This window comes from Mobula birostris, chromosome 4 (assembly GCF_030028105.1).
Source record: "Mobula birostris isolate sMobBir1 chromosome 4, sMobBir1.hap1, whole genome shotgun sequence".
NCBI classification, from domain to species: Eukaryota; Metazoa; Chordata; class Chondrichthyes; order Myliobatiformes; family Myliobatidae; genus Mobula; species Mobula birostris.
Genome location: NC_092373.1, coordinates 84781858 through 84797604, shown reverse-complemented (window position 1 = coordinate 84797604; position 15747 = coordinate 84781858). Strand labels below are relative to the sequence as shown.

General features: G+C 40.6%; 1 protein-coding gene across 1 annotated transcript in view; it reads right to left on the bottom strand.

Annotated features, from left to right (window-relative positions):
- LOC140197043 (uncharacterized) overlaps nt 1-15747 on the bottom strand; it is a 128185-nt gene that overhangs the window by 41813 nt on the left and 70625 nt on the right. The window contains exon 17 of the mRNA XM_072256974.1: nt 7768-7905. Coding sequence (XP_072113075.1) covers nt 7768-7905 — 138 coding nt within the window. The remainder of the gene's footprint in view (nt 1-7767; nt 7906-15747) is intronic.

The following is a 15747-nucleotide window of genomic DNA, read 5'->3' as shown; positions in this document are numbered from 1 at the left end:
CTCCCTCAATGTCGCAAAAACAAAGGAGCTGGTTGTGAACTACAGGAGGAATGGAGACAGGCTCACCCCTATTGACATCAATGGATCTGGGGTTGAGGGGGTGAACAGCTTTAAGTTCCTCAGCATAAAATCACCTAGGATCTCACATGGTCTGTACATTCCGGCTGTATGGTGAAAAAAGCACAACAGTGCCTCTTTCACTTCAGAGGGTTGAAGAAGTTTGGTATGAGTCCCCAGATCCTAAGAACTTTCTACAGGGACACAATTGAGAGCATCCTGACAGGCTGCATCACTGCTTGGTATGGGAACTGTACCTCCCTTAATTGCAGGACTCTGCAGAGAGCGGTGCAGACAGCCCAGCGCATCTGTAGTTGTGAATTCCCACTATTCAGGACATTTACAGAGACAGGTGCATAAAAAGGCCCTGAAAGATCATTGGGGACCCAAGACACCCCAACCACAAACTGTTCCAGCTGCTACCATCTCGGAAACGGTACCGTGGCATAAAAGCCAGGACCAATAGGCTCCAGGACAGCTTCTTCCACTAGGCCATCAGACTAATTAATTCATGCTGATACAATTGTGTTTCTACGTTATATTGACTGTCCTGTTGTACATGCTATTTATTATAAATTACTATAAATTGCACATTGCACATTTAGATGGAGACGTAACGTAAAGATTTTTACTCCTCATGTATATGAAGTATGTAAGCAATAAAGTCAATTCAATTCAATTCAATTTCCTTTCCTTTGCCTCCTTCCCTTCTTAAAGAATGGAGTGACATTTGCAATTTTGCAGTCCTCTGGAACCATTTCAGAATCAAGTGGTTCATGAAAGATCATTACTAATGTCTCTACAATCTATTCACTACCTCTTTCAGAACCTCGGGGTGTAGTCCATCTGGTCCAGATGATTTATCTACCTTCTGATCTTTCAGCTTCCCAAACACGTTCTCCATAGTAATGGCAACTACACTCACTTCTGCACCAATACTCTCAAATTTTAATGTCTTTATTTTTCCCTTTCAGGGATCTTTTGAAGACCCTGACCTGGAGTTATACGCAGGCTTCGGTTCTTTGCAGAAGTGGGACCCATTCTCAGGGTTCCACAACTGACTGCTATTTGACACGCCAAGGGCTTGGCCTGAGAATCTCAATCGTGCTCGGAAGCCTACGATCTCAGAGCTCTGGAGACAGGTGGATCGAGGGTTGGTGTCACAGCGGGAGACTCATGTGTCGTCAGGGAAGCCGAAAAATCTTTCGCTGTGTGACCAAAGACCCAAGGTCTTTGCGATCTTTGGACACGGAGCTCGAAAAAAGCAACAATACGGACTTTTAATATTGTAAACCAGTGGGTTGTTGTTATGTCTTCTGCTCACTATGAAAATGAGGGACACCTCCCTCTCCCTTGCCAGGGAGAGAGAGAGAATCTGTGGGTTGTCGAATTTCGGATGAAATATGAAACCTTTGGGGTAACTTTGGTCTGTGAAGTCACCTAGCTCACGCCTGTGTTCGCTGACGGTGCTGATGCTTGCTTTCTTTTGCCAGTTGGGGGGGCAGATTGTTGCTCGCCGCCGCTTACACGCGGGAGGGGGGAGCTGGGGGGCACTTTGGGGTTCTCACATTTAACTGTCTTTCATTATTTGGGGCACTTCTCTGTTTTTGTGGATGTTTGCAAAGAAAAAAGCATTTCAGGATGTATATTGTATACATTTCTCTGACGTTAAATTTGATCTTTGAACCTTTGAAATTTCTGGCATATTGCACAGTCTTCCATAGTAAAGTACTACTACTTCCACAGTGAAGACTGATCCAAAGTACTTACTAAGTTTGATTGCCACTTATTGTTTGCACTATTATCCTATTTCTGACCTGGCCAGCACTGGTACAGGAAGTAATCCAGAGATTACTACCTTCGAGGTTTTGCTCTTCAGCCTCTTCCCTATCTGCCTGTACTCACTGTACAGGACCTCTTCCCCCTTTCTACTTATGTCATTAGTGTCAATGTCCACCGTGGCCCCTGGCTGCTCAACCCCCTTCCTGAGAACCTTCTGCAGCCACACTGGAACATGGTTGGGTTGAGCTTTTCTCCGATCTTGGAAAGCCTTTCACAAATGTTTCGTTACCTTATGAGCAGATTTAAAAAGAACTCGAGGGGGCAATATTTTCACACATTTAGAGTTTTTTGAAGAGCTTTGGAGGCATATAGGTTTAGAGCAGCAATTCCCAACCTGGGGCCCACAGACCCTGTGCTTAATCGTATTGATCCATGGCATAAAAAAGGTTGGGAGCCCTTGGTTTAGAGAAATATGGACCAAATATAGGCAATTGTTCAGTTAGACAATGTGGTTAACATGAACAAATGGGGCTGATGGGCTGGTTTTCAATCTGTACAGGTCTATGACTCTATGACTCAAATGGGAGAGAGAAAACACATTGATGACATGGAAAGGAAAGGATTATGAATGCAGAGGAAGGGCAAACAGCATATACAAAAGCAAAACAAGTAGGTTGTGACACACATGAGAAAATCTTGATCAAGGGTCTTGACCTGAAATGTCGACTGTTTACTCTTTTCCATAGAGGCCCTCTGGCCTACTAGGTTCCTCCAGCATTTTGTGTGCGTTGCTTCAGATAGGCTGTGATCCCACTACCTATGGAATTACTTTTAAAGACTCTTCATCTCATGTTCTTGATATTCATCTCTTATTTATTTATTATTATTTTAATTTTTTCTCAGCTCAAGCTGTAAAACCTGAGGTGCGGACATAACCAAGCATGCTCATCTCTCACTTGCTGGGAACATTTGGACGATTCTAGTGGTGTTTAGTATTGTCGCTTTCTGAAGATTTACAAAGATATTGCCGTGTAGCCCTAATTGTTTACTGCTATTAAATAGTGCCTTTGAGATATTACCAGTTGTAGATACTACTATTAGGATAATGTATACCCTGTTCATGTTCCAAAGTCTTTCAATTTCCTCTTTTAATTCAGCATATTTTTAGTGTTGTTCACTTACTGAATTCTATAAGTTATGTACATTTGGGATAGCTATATCTATTAAGTAAGTTGTTCTTGCTTGTTTATCCTGTATTATTATATCCGAATAGTTATTATGGATTATCCTGTCTGTAATTACGAATCGGTCAGAATATAATTTGTGGGATTCTAACTCTAAAACAGAATCAGATTTGTATTTATAGTAAGGTATAATTTTTTATAAGTTTGTATTTTAAAGCAAGATTTTGGTGAATGGTGTTTGACACTTGATTGTGCCTGTGTAAGTAATCAGATTGAGTTAAACTGATACAGATTGTTTCTGGATTTTCTTGGCATTTTCTACATTTATCATCTTGAATGTGTTGGTCTTTTATTATGTATTTTTATCATTTTTTTTTGTGTTAACCACCTGGTCCTGTATTGCCACAAGGACCCTTTCTATTTCTGGGAAGATGTCTCCAACTTCAAGCCAAGCTTTTCTCGGTTTCTTGTTGACATCAAGTCTGCTCTGATGATGTGGATGTCTTCCATGAAGGTCCATAAGACCATAAGATATAGGAGCAGAATTAGGCTGTTTAATCCTGAAATCATTTTTGTGAACCTCCTTTGAACCCTTTCCAGTCTCAGCACATCCTTTCTAATATAAGGGCCCAAAATCTGCTCACAATACTCCAAGTGAGGCCCCACCAGAGTTTTATAAAGTCTTAACATTACATCCTTGTTTTTATATTCCAATCCTCTTGAAATGAATGCTAACATTGCATTTGCTTTCCTCACGACAGACTCAACCTGCAAATTAGCCATTAGGGAATCCTGCACAATGACTCCTAAGTTCCTTTGCACCTGAGATTTTTTGTATTTTCTCTCCATTTAGAAAATACTCAACTCTTTAATTTCTTCTACCAAAGTACGTGACCATGCACACCTGCCATTTCTTTGCCCATTCTCCTAATCTGTCTGTCCTTCTGTAGCATCTCTATTTCCTCAAAACTACCTGCCCCTCCACCTGTATTCATATTGTCTGCAAACTTTCAAAGGTCATCAATTCCATCATTCAAATCATTGGCATATAACATAAAAAAGCTGTCCCAACACAGACTCCCTGTGGAACACCATTAGTCACTGACAGCCAGTCAGAAAAGGCTCAATTTACTCTCACTCTTTGCCTCCTGCCAATGAACCCATGCTAGAATCTTTCCTGTAATGCCATAGACTCTCAGCTTGTTAAACAGCCTCATGTGTGGCACCTTGTCAAACGCCTTCTGAAAATCCAAATACACAACATCCACCGATTCTCCTTTGTCTATCCTGATTGTTATTTCTTCAAAGAATACCAACAGATTTGTCAGGGAAGATTTTGCCTTGAGAAAACCATGTTGACTATGGCCAATTTTATCATGTGCCTCCACGTACCCAGAGACCTCATCTGTAAAAATCGACTCCAACATTTTCCCAATCACTGAGGTCAGACTAACTGGCTTATAGTTTCCTTTCTTCTGCCTCTCACCCTTCTTTCAAAGGTACATTTAATGTCAGAGAAATGTATGCAATATACATCCTGAAATTCTTTTTCTTGAAGAGTCATGATCTTCCATTGGGTAACTTTTTTTTCAGCAGTGATAATTTCTTCATTCTCCTGGGTTGTGCTCTGTTATTATTATCACTACTACAATTATTTTCTCTTTCGTATTTGCATAGTTTGTTGTCCTCTGCACAATGGTTGCTTGTTCATTCTGTTGGATATGGTCTTTCATTGTTTCTTGAACTTACTGTGTATGCATGTAAGAAAATAAATCTCAGGGTTGTATATGGTGACATATATTGTATGTACTTAGATAATAAATTTACTTTGATCGTTGAACTTTGAAGACAGAAATGCAGAGAATTATAGAGATCACATCAACAAAATAAATAATTTATTTTTCCATGGCACCTTACAGAAAGTCAGAATACAATAGAGTGATACAGCATAGATACAAGCCTTTCACTCCAACAAGTCCTTGACAACCACAGTGCCCTCCCAGCTAGTCCCAATTTCCTGTGTTCCACTCATATCCCTCTAAGCCCCACCCCTTCATATTCCTAAACAAGTGCTTCTCAAATGATACAGCCTCACCAATGATTTATACAACAGCAACATATATACTCAATACTCTGACTGATGAAGGTCAGCTTCCTAAATGCCTTTTTCACCTCCGTGTCTACCATTAATACCACTTTCAATACACTCTGCACTTGTACTCTTAAATACCTCTGTTCTATTACACTTCCCAAGTGCTCTACCATTCGTAGTATAAGTTCTGTGCTGGTTTGACTTTCTAAAGTGCATCAGTTATACTTAATTGCACTGAAATCCATTTGGTTCTCCTCAGCCCACTTTCCTAACTGATCAAGGTCCCTCTGTAATCAATGATGACCATATTCATTATCAACAATACCTCCTAACTTCATGTCATCTTCAAACATAATGATCGAGCCTTGTGCGTTCACGTCCAGGTCAATTACTGTATATAAATAACAACTTACAAGGGTTCCAGTACCAGACACTGAGGCACACCACGAGTTACTGGCCTCCAATCTGAGAAATAGCCTTCAACCATCACCCTCTGCTTCCTAACTCTGAACCCGTCTTGAATCCACCTAACTAGTTATAGAACATGAACATACAGCACAGGACAGGATATTTGGCCTACGATGTTGTACCAACCTTCAATGCAATTTATCCTAAAGTTTGTCCTCCTTCTAGTTATCACTCCTATCCCCCTATTCCCTTCATATTCATGTGCTAATCTAAAAATCTCTTAAGTGTCACCAAACTGCCTGATTCCATTAATACTCGTGGTAACTCATTCCAGGTAGCTACCATATTCTGAGTAATGAACTTGCCCCTCATGTTCCCTTTAAACTTACCCCCTCTGAAACTTTTGCCCTCTGGTGTATGACATTTCTAACCTGGAAAACAGAGTTCAGTTCTCATTGGATTCCTAGGGACCTAACTTTACAGACCAGCCTACCATGTGGGACCATGCTGAAGGCCTCAAAGTCCAATAGAAAACATCCACTGCCATCCCCTCAACTACCTTTTTGGCTACCTCTTCAAAAAAGTCAAAAAGGTTCATTAATCATGACTGCACATGCAAAGCCACGTTGACTCCTCCTAATTAGACTCTGTCTATCCAAATGCTGGTAGATCCTCTTCCTCAGAATTTGTTCCGCTAACATCCCACTACTGATGTCAGGCTGAACGGACTGTAGTTCCTTGGCTTGACCTTGCTACCCTTCGTAAACAATGGAACAGCATTAGCCACCTACCAGTCTTCAGGAATTTCACCAGTGGCTAATTATGAAGCAAATATTGCCTATATTCCCCGAGCAAAGATTAGAGCAAATAGAAATGTTTAAGCTTCTCCAATACATGGAAGCACATTAGCTAAACGGCGCACTGCAAAGTGTCATTAAGTATGTGGCCAGATCATCTACAGTTTTGTCCATGGATAGGTGTTGAATTGGACATCACTCAAAGAGCTATGATGTTCTATATAGTGCATGGGACAGCTCTCTCCAGAGGAGAAAGTCAGAAGTCTTCTGTGAAAGTTGTTATGCTAAAAACTGCACCACAGCTCCTGCTTTGCTTTGGAAGAACAGCATAGGTCTTGTGCTTAAGTCTTTAGAACTTTTATCTGATGGACAGACAGCTAGACAAAATGTTGCAGAAAACAATGACAGTAGATTGGTAAAAATGGGAGAGGGGATACATATGCAACATACAGATTTAAGAAGACGTAATCACGCAGAAAGGTGGGGGTATATGTAGGAAGAATCACATATAGAAGTTTATAGTTCCACAAAAAAGGCAATAACAGTCTTTATGATGGGAACTTCTGGTTGAGATATTGGACTCAGTGGCATAAATTTCTGAGTGTATTAGCTTTCTGGAGTCTTTTAGCTCCAAAATGACATCTAGGACATACATGGGTAAATTACTTTTGGACACCATAAATGTAATGACAAGCTTGTAATATATGTCTGTCTCAGATATGTAAAGCATATTTCTTGATAGATAATTGCCTGATGTACTTTCTCTAATTTTAAACACATTTGTTGGAATTAAACTGCATGAATTTCTGTAATATTGACAAAAGCAATTTCTAGGAAACCCTTACCTCTTCTTCACACTTTTACAGTCTAACATAATTTGTAAATACATGACCATATTTAAAATTCCGCTCCAAGAATATACAGTCTACTTTATCAGGCCATGCTATTACAAAAGAGATAGAAAAAGAGAGGGATGTGGAGAGAGAGGGAGAGAAAGAGGAAGAGGGCTAGAAGGACTGAACAGAGGGAAAGTAATGGAGAGAAATATAGAGAACATATTTAGACTTCATCTTAACAAACAGGTGATTCTCCAAAGAGCTTTGCAAACAATAAATTATGTTTGCAACGATGCTATAGTGTAATAGATTCACCGGGCAAAAATATGTGTAGCTAGTCCTGATAAATAGCAATGAAAATAGTAAGAACTTTGAACAAGATCCCAAGAATGTATCCATTGCTATTCTTCAAATAATGCTCAGACACCCAGGTGAATAGCCTTGCTACAGTCTCCATGTACAATGATGATTCTGGACTATTGCAGCAAATCGGATCCTTGTTCATTAGTAGAATTAAAAAATTAAGATGCATATTTTTATCTGGCAATGAAAGGTCTATGTGGAAATTATAGCCTTAATTAAAATTCCAGCAAAACAAACATCATACTCACAAGTAATTGCAGCGAGTATAACACTGTGGAAATACATCATTGCATCAAACCATGTATCAACAGAATCCAGAGGCTGGCTAGTTTTGTTGCAGCCCTGCTGTGCAGTGGTTTGTGGCAGGATCTTTGCATTCCTGCCTCCTTTATAAAGTACAGGGTTACAAAGTTGGCAAGAGTGACACACACTGACATTGATTTACTTAAGTTATATTTCATAGGTAAATTCACTGAAACTCAACCCACCTGTGCTACCTAAAAATAAACCATTGTTTAAAGCATCAAAGTGCGCATTGACGGAACAGTGTATAATCTCCCAGGGAACAAGAAGGGGATTTCCTGTTAATACTAGCCATTAATTAAGATATAAAAATATTATTTGAGCATTCATTTTGGTTACTTCATTTCAACCTTGTCTTCTTGTTATCCAGCACTGTGTTAAAAGTTTTATTTGTTTATTGTATTCAGCCATTCCTCTATTCACATTTTTTGACTAAACTCTGTTTAGAACTGTTCATCCGTGTCACTGGTATGCAATCTCATTACACTCCAATGCCAGAACATTCTGTGCATGATTTCAATATGAGAAATATTACTTAAATGATCAAAGTGATGATATTTCTGGTGTTCTGTGCAGAGGTGAAAGCAGATTTTTTTAAAAAAGGCTTCACATATTCTTTACATAGTTGTAGAAACAATCTCTCTGCTTTGGCTTTGTCAGTTCCATGGCCACTCAACAATGTTCTTTTTATCATTTTATCTATCCCTCTATCTATCTTTAACTTGTCAGGTATTTACACTTCGTTGGTTGTGATAATCAGAAGCTGTTGAATGATTTTCTAAAGTTCTTTCCATTGTACTAGCCTTCCTTACACTGTTTATTTCATAATATAATTTTTTCCACTATTTCCCAATGCTAACACCTCAGACAACCTTTCAACCTTTGTTTAGTTCTCCTATTTCATGCTAATTTACCAAAACCAAGGAGAGAGTGTACCAGTCTTTATAATGGGAAACTTCTGGATGAGATATTGGACTCAGTGGCATAAATTTCTGAGCGTTATTATCAGTCTTTTAGCTCCAAAATGACATCTAGAACAAACATGAGCAAATTAATTTTGGACACCAAAATGGTAATGGCAAGCTTGCAGTATATGTCCACCCCAAGTATGCAAAGCAAGCAGAATACAATGATTAATGCCAGCAATGCAAGTTATTGGTCGAAAAATATCAACAAACAATTAGCAATTATCTAGATATGACCTGGTTAGATCATTCTGCGACTGACCACCTGTCTTAACTTTGCATGCTAAATGTTCAGGGTGGCTCTTTGGAGTCTATTAGAGCAGTCATCAATAACCTTCAGGTTAATCACTAGTTGTTTTCTTCTTAACATCGGTACAAATTTTCAAAGACTTTGCCTTTTTGGCATTTGTTGTCTCCGACTGTAAAAGTCCACAGGGAATGTTGTGGCAAGTGATGAAAGATGCCTTGCCAGCCAAGGCTTGTGCAAAACCTAGCCAGCTCAGAAACGAGTGGTTTGTTAAACATTTCCTTGGACAACAGCACACCGGGTGAAGGAAAAGAGGTCGCATTTAACTGGATAAACTACTGAAAATGAGGAGTGTCTCACCCATCTGATTCCCTTCTTATCATTCTTACTGCCCATTACGCCACTGGCGTTTAGGGCAGCAATGAAGGCCCTCCATCAGTCTGTCCCTACTGTCGCACACAGATATAGAAGAATTCTTCATTGCTGTTTCTGTAACAATTTTGTTTTCTCAGTCAGGGTTGTTAGCCCTGAGCTGAACCCCCGAAATTGGAAGACCTGTGGCCACACCTCTACCCTTTGACCTGCTTGGCATGGGTGACCTTACCAAGAGCTAAAGCACAAAGCCCTGGCTCCTTGGGTCATTGCGCACACAAGTCTCCAAACCCTACAATGAGGTTCTGATCTTGTTGGAGGCCATCCAATTCTCACTGTGGAACAACGCACAACGTGCCCGCTCTTCTGCAAGGATGCACTCCCTTGTTCAAGCTAATAGTGGGACCTATTGGCTCAGTGGTGAGCAGAAAATATCTCAAAATATGATAGGAAGGGAAACTTACTTTACGTGAGTATCACTTTGTTGTGAGGAGGTAATTAGAGACAGCCGAATAAGCTTCAGGGTTAATTGACTTTTGTGGCCAGGAATGTGAATAAGTTAAGGATGTGTTAGAGATGCCCAGGACAAAAACAGCATGGCAGAAGTTAGACAAGTAGAAATGCAAATGTAGACATGTTACAAAATGGAGAGCTAACTGGGTACAGTGAAGCTTGACGGCATGTCTATGGTCTCGCAGAGAGAACTGATCAGCTTGGCAGTGAGAACTGATCGTCAGCCCTGAGGCAGACTGAACTGGATATACAAGGTCATAAATCTACAGTCATTGCTTTAGCTCAGAGATGTTCAACAGGGTGGTTTGGCAAGCATCTGGAGTTTAAGAACAGGAAGGTTTTGCCACATTCATCTAGAATGTTGGTGAGACCACACTTGGAGGACGATAACATTTATGTATTGGGCTCCTTCCATTTAAGCTGGAGATATTTACAGTGTCTTGCAATTTAATCATCCCTTGTATAAGGGCGCTCTCTAAGGACTCTTATTAATAGAGAAGTGTACTTTTTGTTCTTGCTTACCTGAAATTAATATACAGAGAAAAGGAGCAGTGTGCATCTTACACTTACTAAGAAACTACTTTTTCTCTTTCCATCAACCTTTGAGGAAGCATTCCATAGACACACGATCACCAAGAGATAAAGGTTCACTTCATCTGCATCTTAAATGGGCAAATCTTTCTTTTTAAACATTATTTGTTCTTGATTCTCCCACAAGAGGAAACATCCTCTCTAAGTCTACCCTGTCAAAGCCTCCCAGGGAATCATGTCAGCACTCTTGCTGATGAGTCAAGCTGCTGGAATGTAGACTTCCCACAGTGCGCGATGTCATTGTTTCTATGCTTTGCCATTGTGGCCCTGTCACTGAATTGATAAGAATTCTATTTCCCCAGCATCCACTGGGTGCATCACCACAGACAATGAACCTTATGTACCAATACCCAATGACTGCAAGCTATATGCCCTGTACTGCTGTCCTCTGAATTGCCCACACTGTGCTGGTGACTGTGAAGGTGAAATCAAGGGATGAAATTTTATTTACCTCCTCTGAGCCTTTGCTGTTCATTAGATGCCTGGCTAAATCGTATTTCACTAATGGAGTCATAGAGTTATACATTGGAGAAACGGGCCCTATGACCCAATTCGTCCTTGCTGACCAAGATGACTATCGAAGCTAGCTATGTTTATCTACAGGATGCATGGATCATTTCCCTCTCAATCTTTCACATCTATGTAATGTATCTGTCTAAATATCCTTTTAACACTGTAAATGTACTCATCTCCACTACTTCATCTGGCAGCTTGCTCAGTATACCCATCACCCTCAAGAGTCATGTCGCGTTGAAACAGGTTCTTCGGCCTATTTGAGTGCGCACCAGCCATCAACCATGCATTTACAGTAATCCTGTTTTATTCTCCCCACATTCCTGTCAATTCTCCTCAAATTCTACCCCTCACCTACTCACTTGACAGTGCATGGCACACCCTGGGCTTGTGTGTTTCTCCTGTCCTACCAAAGTCTGACTTCTGCTTACCAATCTGCATTGTCCTCCTACATCAACCACCAATCTGAGTTCCAGCAAAGCCCACACAGATGGTCTGATATGCTGCTTGGGCAGTGGTCACACCCATACCAAACACAAGCCCTTCCCTTAGCTCAGATACCTTCTGAATCTGACAGGAGGCCAGGTTGGATACTGACCATCTGGTTGAAGTTGGAAATAGACCAGAACCACAAACTCACAGGAGTCACTCATCACCTGAATGGTCAAGCTACCAATATATTCTTGCGTACAAGAGCCAACATCTATCATCCTTTATGGCCATCTTTTATCTTGTAGCCACATTGCATTATTTCCTCCCTCCATGGTTTTTCATTTTATTTGCTTCTGGCAGGCTAAACTCGCCTTGGCTAAATGTACAAAATCAAAGTCAGTACAGATGACATCTTTGACAATTGGTTCAAAAGAAGTAACTCGTGAGAGAACTAAATCAGTTACTTTAGTTTGTTTATTTACACACAATTCATTTGTAGATTTAATTCTTATTTTCCTAAGTTACTGTGTGTTAATGTGTACTACAGCGCTTTACTCCCCGGTCTGGAGAAACGCTGTCTCGTTTGGTGGTATCCATGTATATAGTTAAATGACAATAAATTTGACTTGACTTGACAATCTAGGTCAATGAGCACAATGGATATTGTTTTCACTCAATAGGTCACACAGTCCTCTCCTAATAAAGCAACATCTTTCAACCTGGCAAAGCAACAAAACACCAGCTGTGCATCTCCAAACCAGGAACTAAGCTCAAGTAACAGTTCAGCTTTGAATTCTCAGGACTGTTCTGACAAATGTGGTTTCTGGGTGTTATTTCCCTTGTTATCTGCCAAAACCTGTACAGGACGTCCACCATGAATGGAAGAGTGTGCCTGACTTCCCAAGGTCTGAAATCGGTGCTGGAAATCACTGCGTGGAAGGTATAAATTCCCACTCAGTCAGACATTTTCTGCTCAATGTTAATGGACAAGTAATGGGTTAATGTGGTGGTTTGTCCATCTTGTCCAATGATGACGAGAAACCTGTGCGGGACAGTTTTTAAAGTGCGAAAGCCATCGCATTGGGGCAGTTCTACACTCTCGACCTCAGAAGTCTGGGTCCAGTGGTACAAGCAAACATCCCACACTGGAGTCTTCCTTGGTGGTAGTGGATGACCATGACCATTACCTTAACAGTGGAACATTATAGCGTGTTACATACAGTACTTACATAAATGCACCACACATTTGCTCTTTGAAAACAATACTGTCAGCATTTTTTTCGTGTTGTCCACTGTATTTGCACATTCTGTTGAATGGTATTCTTCATTGGTTTGACTCCCTCAGCTATGTTTTAGTTCATGGAATGGCATAACCTTTTGGCTTGGCTCCATGCTGCTCTGTGGCACTCCGCCACAGTGTCATCCTGTATTACCCCGTACCCCCAGCAAACAGATTCAAATCACACTGTGCCTCTGTGGACTCAGACATGGCTCTTGCTCTGACTATCTGATCCACATGATTATTCCTACCTTTTATGCAATAATTTCTGGATCACAGACTTGGATTTCTTCTCTGTAGTCCCATCAGTGAGTATCAGTATCAGAGTCAGGTTTATTATCACTGGCATGTGTTGTGAAATTCGTTGACTTAGCAGCAGCAGTTAAATGGAATACATAATATAGAAGAAAGAGAAAAATAATAAATAAATAAATAAATAAATAAATAAATAAATTTACAGATAATATATATTAAATAGATTAAAATCACGCAAAACCCAGAAATAATTGTATATTAAAGAAGTGAGGTAGTGCTAACGGGTTCAAAGTCCATTCAGGAATTGGATGGCAGAGGGGAAGAAGCTGTTCCTGAATTGCTGAGTGTGTGACTTCAGGCTTCTGTACCTCCTACCTGATGGTAACAGTGAGAAAAGGGCATGCCCTGCACGCTGGGGGTCCTTAATAATGGCCGCTGCCTTTCTGAGACACCACTCCTTGAAGATGTTCTGGGTACTTTGTAGCCTAGTAACCAAGATCCGACTAAATTTACAGCTCTCTGCAGCTTCTTTCGGTCTTGTTCAGTAGCCTCTCCACACCAGACAGTGATGCAGCCTGTCAGAATGCTCTCCACAGTACAACTATAGAAGCTTTTGAGTGTATTTGTTGACAATCTAAATGTCTTCAAACTCCTGATGAAGTATAATCACTGTCTTGCCTTCTTTATAACTGATTATTCCTCAACATTCTGCTGAATTGATTTTCTTTTTCTCAGGTGATTACCATTGCTTCGTTGTCTCTTTAAAGCTTAATTATTTGGCCTATTGTCCTGACTGGTCTACCCTCTCAGAGTGTGTTGGAGACTTGCTTCAGGTTGAAGTAAGGAAAATCCCATGTCAAAATCATGCCTTTATTTGATATCTGTATCACAGTTCAACAATAATACTTCAATTTGATGAGCAATGTCCAATAAAATAATCTTACTATAAAAATGAAATTACTCACAATCATAGAGTCAGAGACAGATACAGCAGAAACAGACCATTTGGCCCATCAAACCTGTGCTGACCATCAGCCTTTAGATAAATCCTACATTGACCATTCAATGGTTCAGTTTAATATCAGAGAATGGATACAGTATACAACATGAAATTCCTACTCTTTGCAGACATCCGCAAAACAGGAAAAAAAACAAAGAATGAATGACAGAAAACATTAGAACCCCAAGGCCCTCCTCGCCCCCTTGCATAAGCAGCAGCATAAGAATCAGCCCTCCCCCATCCCACTTTCTCCAGCAAAAGCATCAACACCTACCACCCACCATGCAAGCAAATAACAAAACCCCCAGAGGCAGTGATTTAGAGTCACTCAAAAACCATTGCCCATCCCAACACTTTGACATCTCAGACAGTCTCTCTGTCTCCTAGCGAGGAAGAAAGAGATATCGCTCCTGCTCCAAACAAGAAGAGAATCCAACAGGTCGTTGTTTTGATGTTACAATCTGCAGCGTCACTTATTCGAGTTCTCCCAACTCGAGGGCCCGCAGATTCTCACGCACCATCACGGGGGAGAGAGAGAGAGAGATCACTCGAGTGCAATGGCCTTCTTTCGGCAGCAGCGTACACTGCTGTCTCAATGTTGCTATCTCCCGGTGACGCTTCAGTCAGTGACATCGGAAAGGAAGTAGGCCATCCACAGGGCCTCAACCCAAAGGCTCGTGTCTTCCTGGAGATATTGAAATGCCGGGCTGCACAGCAAGTTCCAAGTGCAAGAGCCCACCACCCGTGAAGAACCATACTTAGAGTGCAGCTGTAGACCATGGACTCCGACAGGACCCTAGCCACCTTGAAAAGGAAAAAAGAAACATGAGAAGAGAAGAAATTAAACTGTTTCACAGACAAACTGGAAAAAGTGGACCAGGTCTGCAAAAACCTCTGGTGCCATCTTCAGCTCTTCCCACTGCTATGTTTGTAATTTTACTGACATTTCCTAGATTCAACCACTTACCAACACACTAGGGAGAACTTACAATGGCCAATCAACCTTCTAGTTTGCCCATCTTTGTGACGTGGGAGGAAACCAGGGCTCCTGGTGGAAACACACATGGTCTCAGGAAGAACATGCAAACTCCGCACAGAGAGTGCCAAGTTCAGGAATGAATCTGGGTCGCTGGCACTGTAAGGCAGTAGCTCTACTAGGAGTGTTACTGTGGCACCTTTGTATCCTGAAAAATGCCTTCATTCTAATTGCTGCTTTAGAATCCGCATCACAAATCTTAGAATCTGCAATGTGAGCATAAGCCTTTCCCAGTAGCAATGGATGGAACATCTTCCCAATGAAAATAATGCTTCAGCTTGATTTGAATGTAGTTACATTTGCTTTTATTAAGAAATGCAAACAAAACAATATTGGCTGTTCCTGCCTGTTATCCATCATGATTGATGGCAGCACCTTTGCTACAACTTGAATCTCAAGTTGGCTCTGGAGATGTCACCACTTTATAGTGAAGTAGAAAATATTTGCTATCAAATCACTTTGTGTTGCACATCAATCCACTTTCAAATTATTGTTCTTATGAAGTGCAATCACTATAGCTAATGGTGTAATCACCATAACTAAGTCTGACAGGAAGGTACAAGAAGTACTGATTTATTCTCAGACAGGAACAGTACTCTGTGTACATTCAAAAAACCTCAAAATTCAAAGTAAGTTTATGATTGAAGTACGTATGTTATCTTAGTCTACCATGGGATAACTTTCTTATAGGCATTTACCGGGAAAAAGAAATACAATAGGCT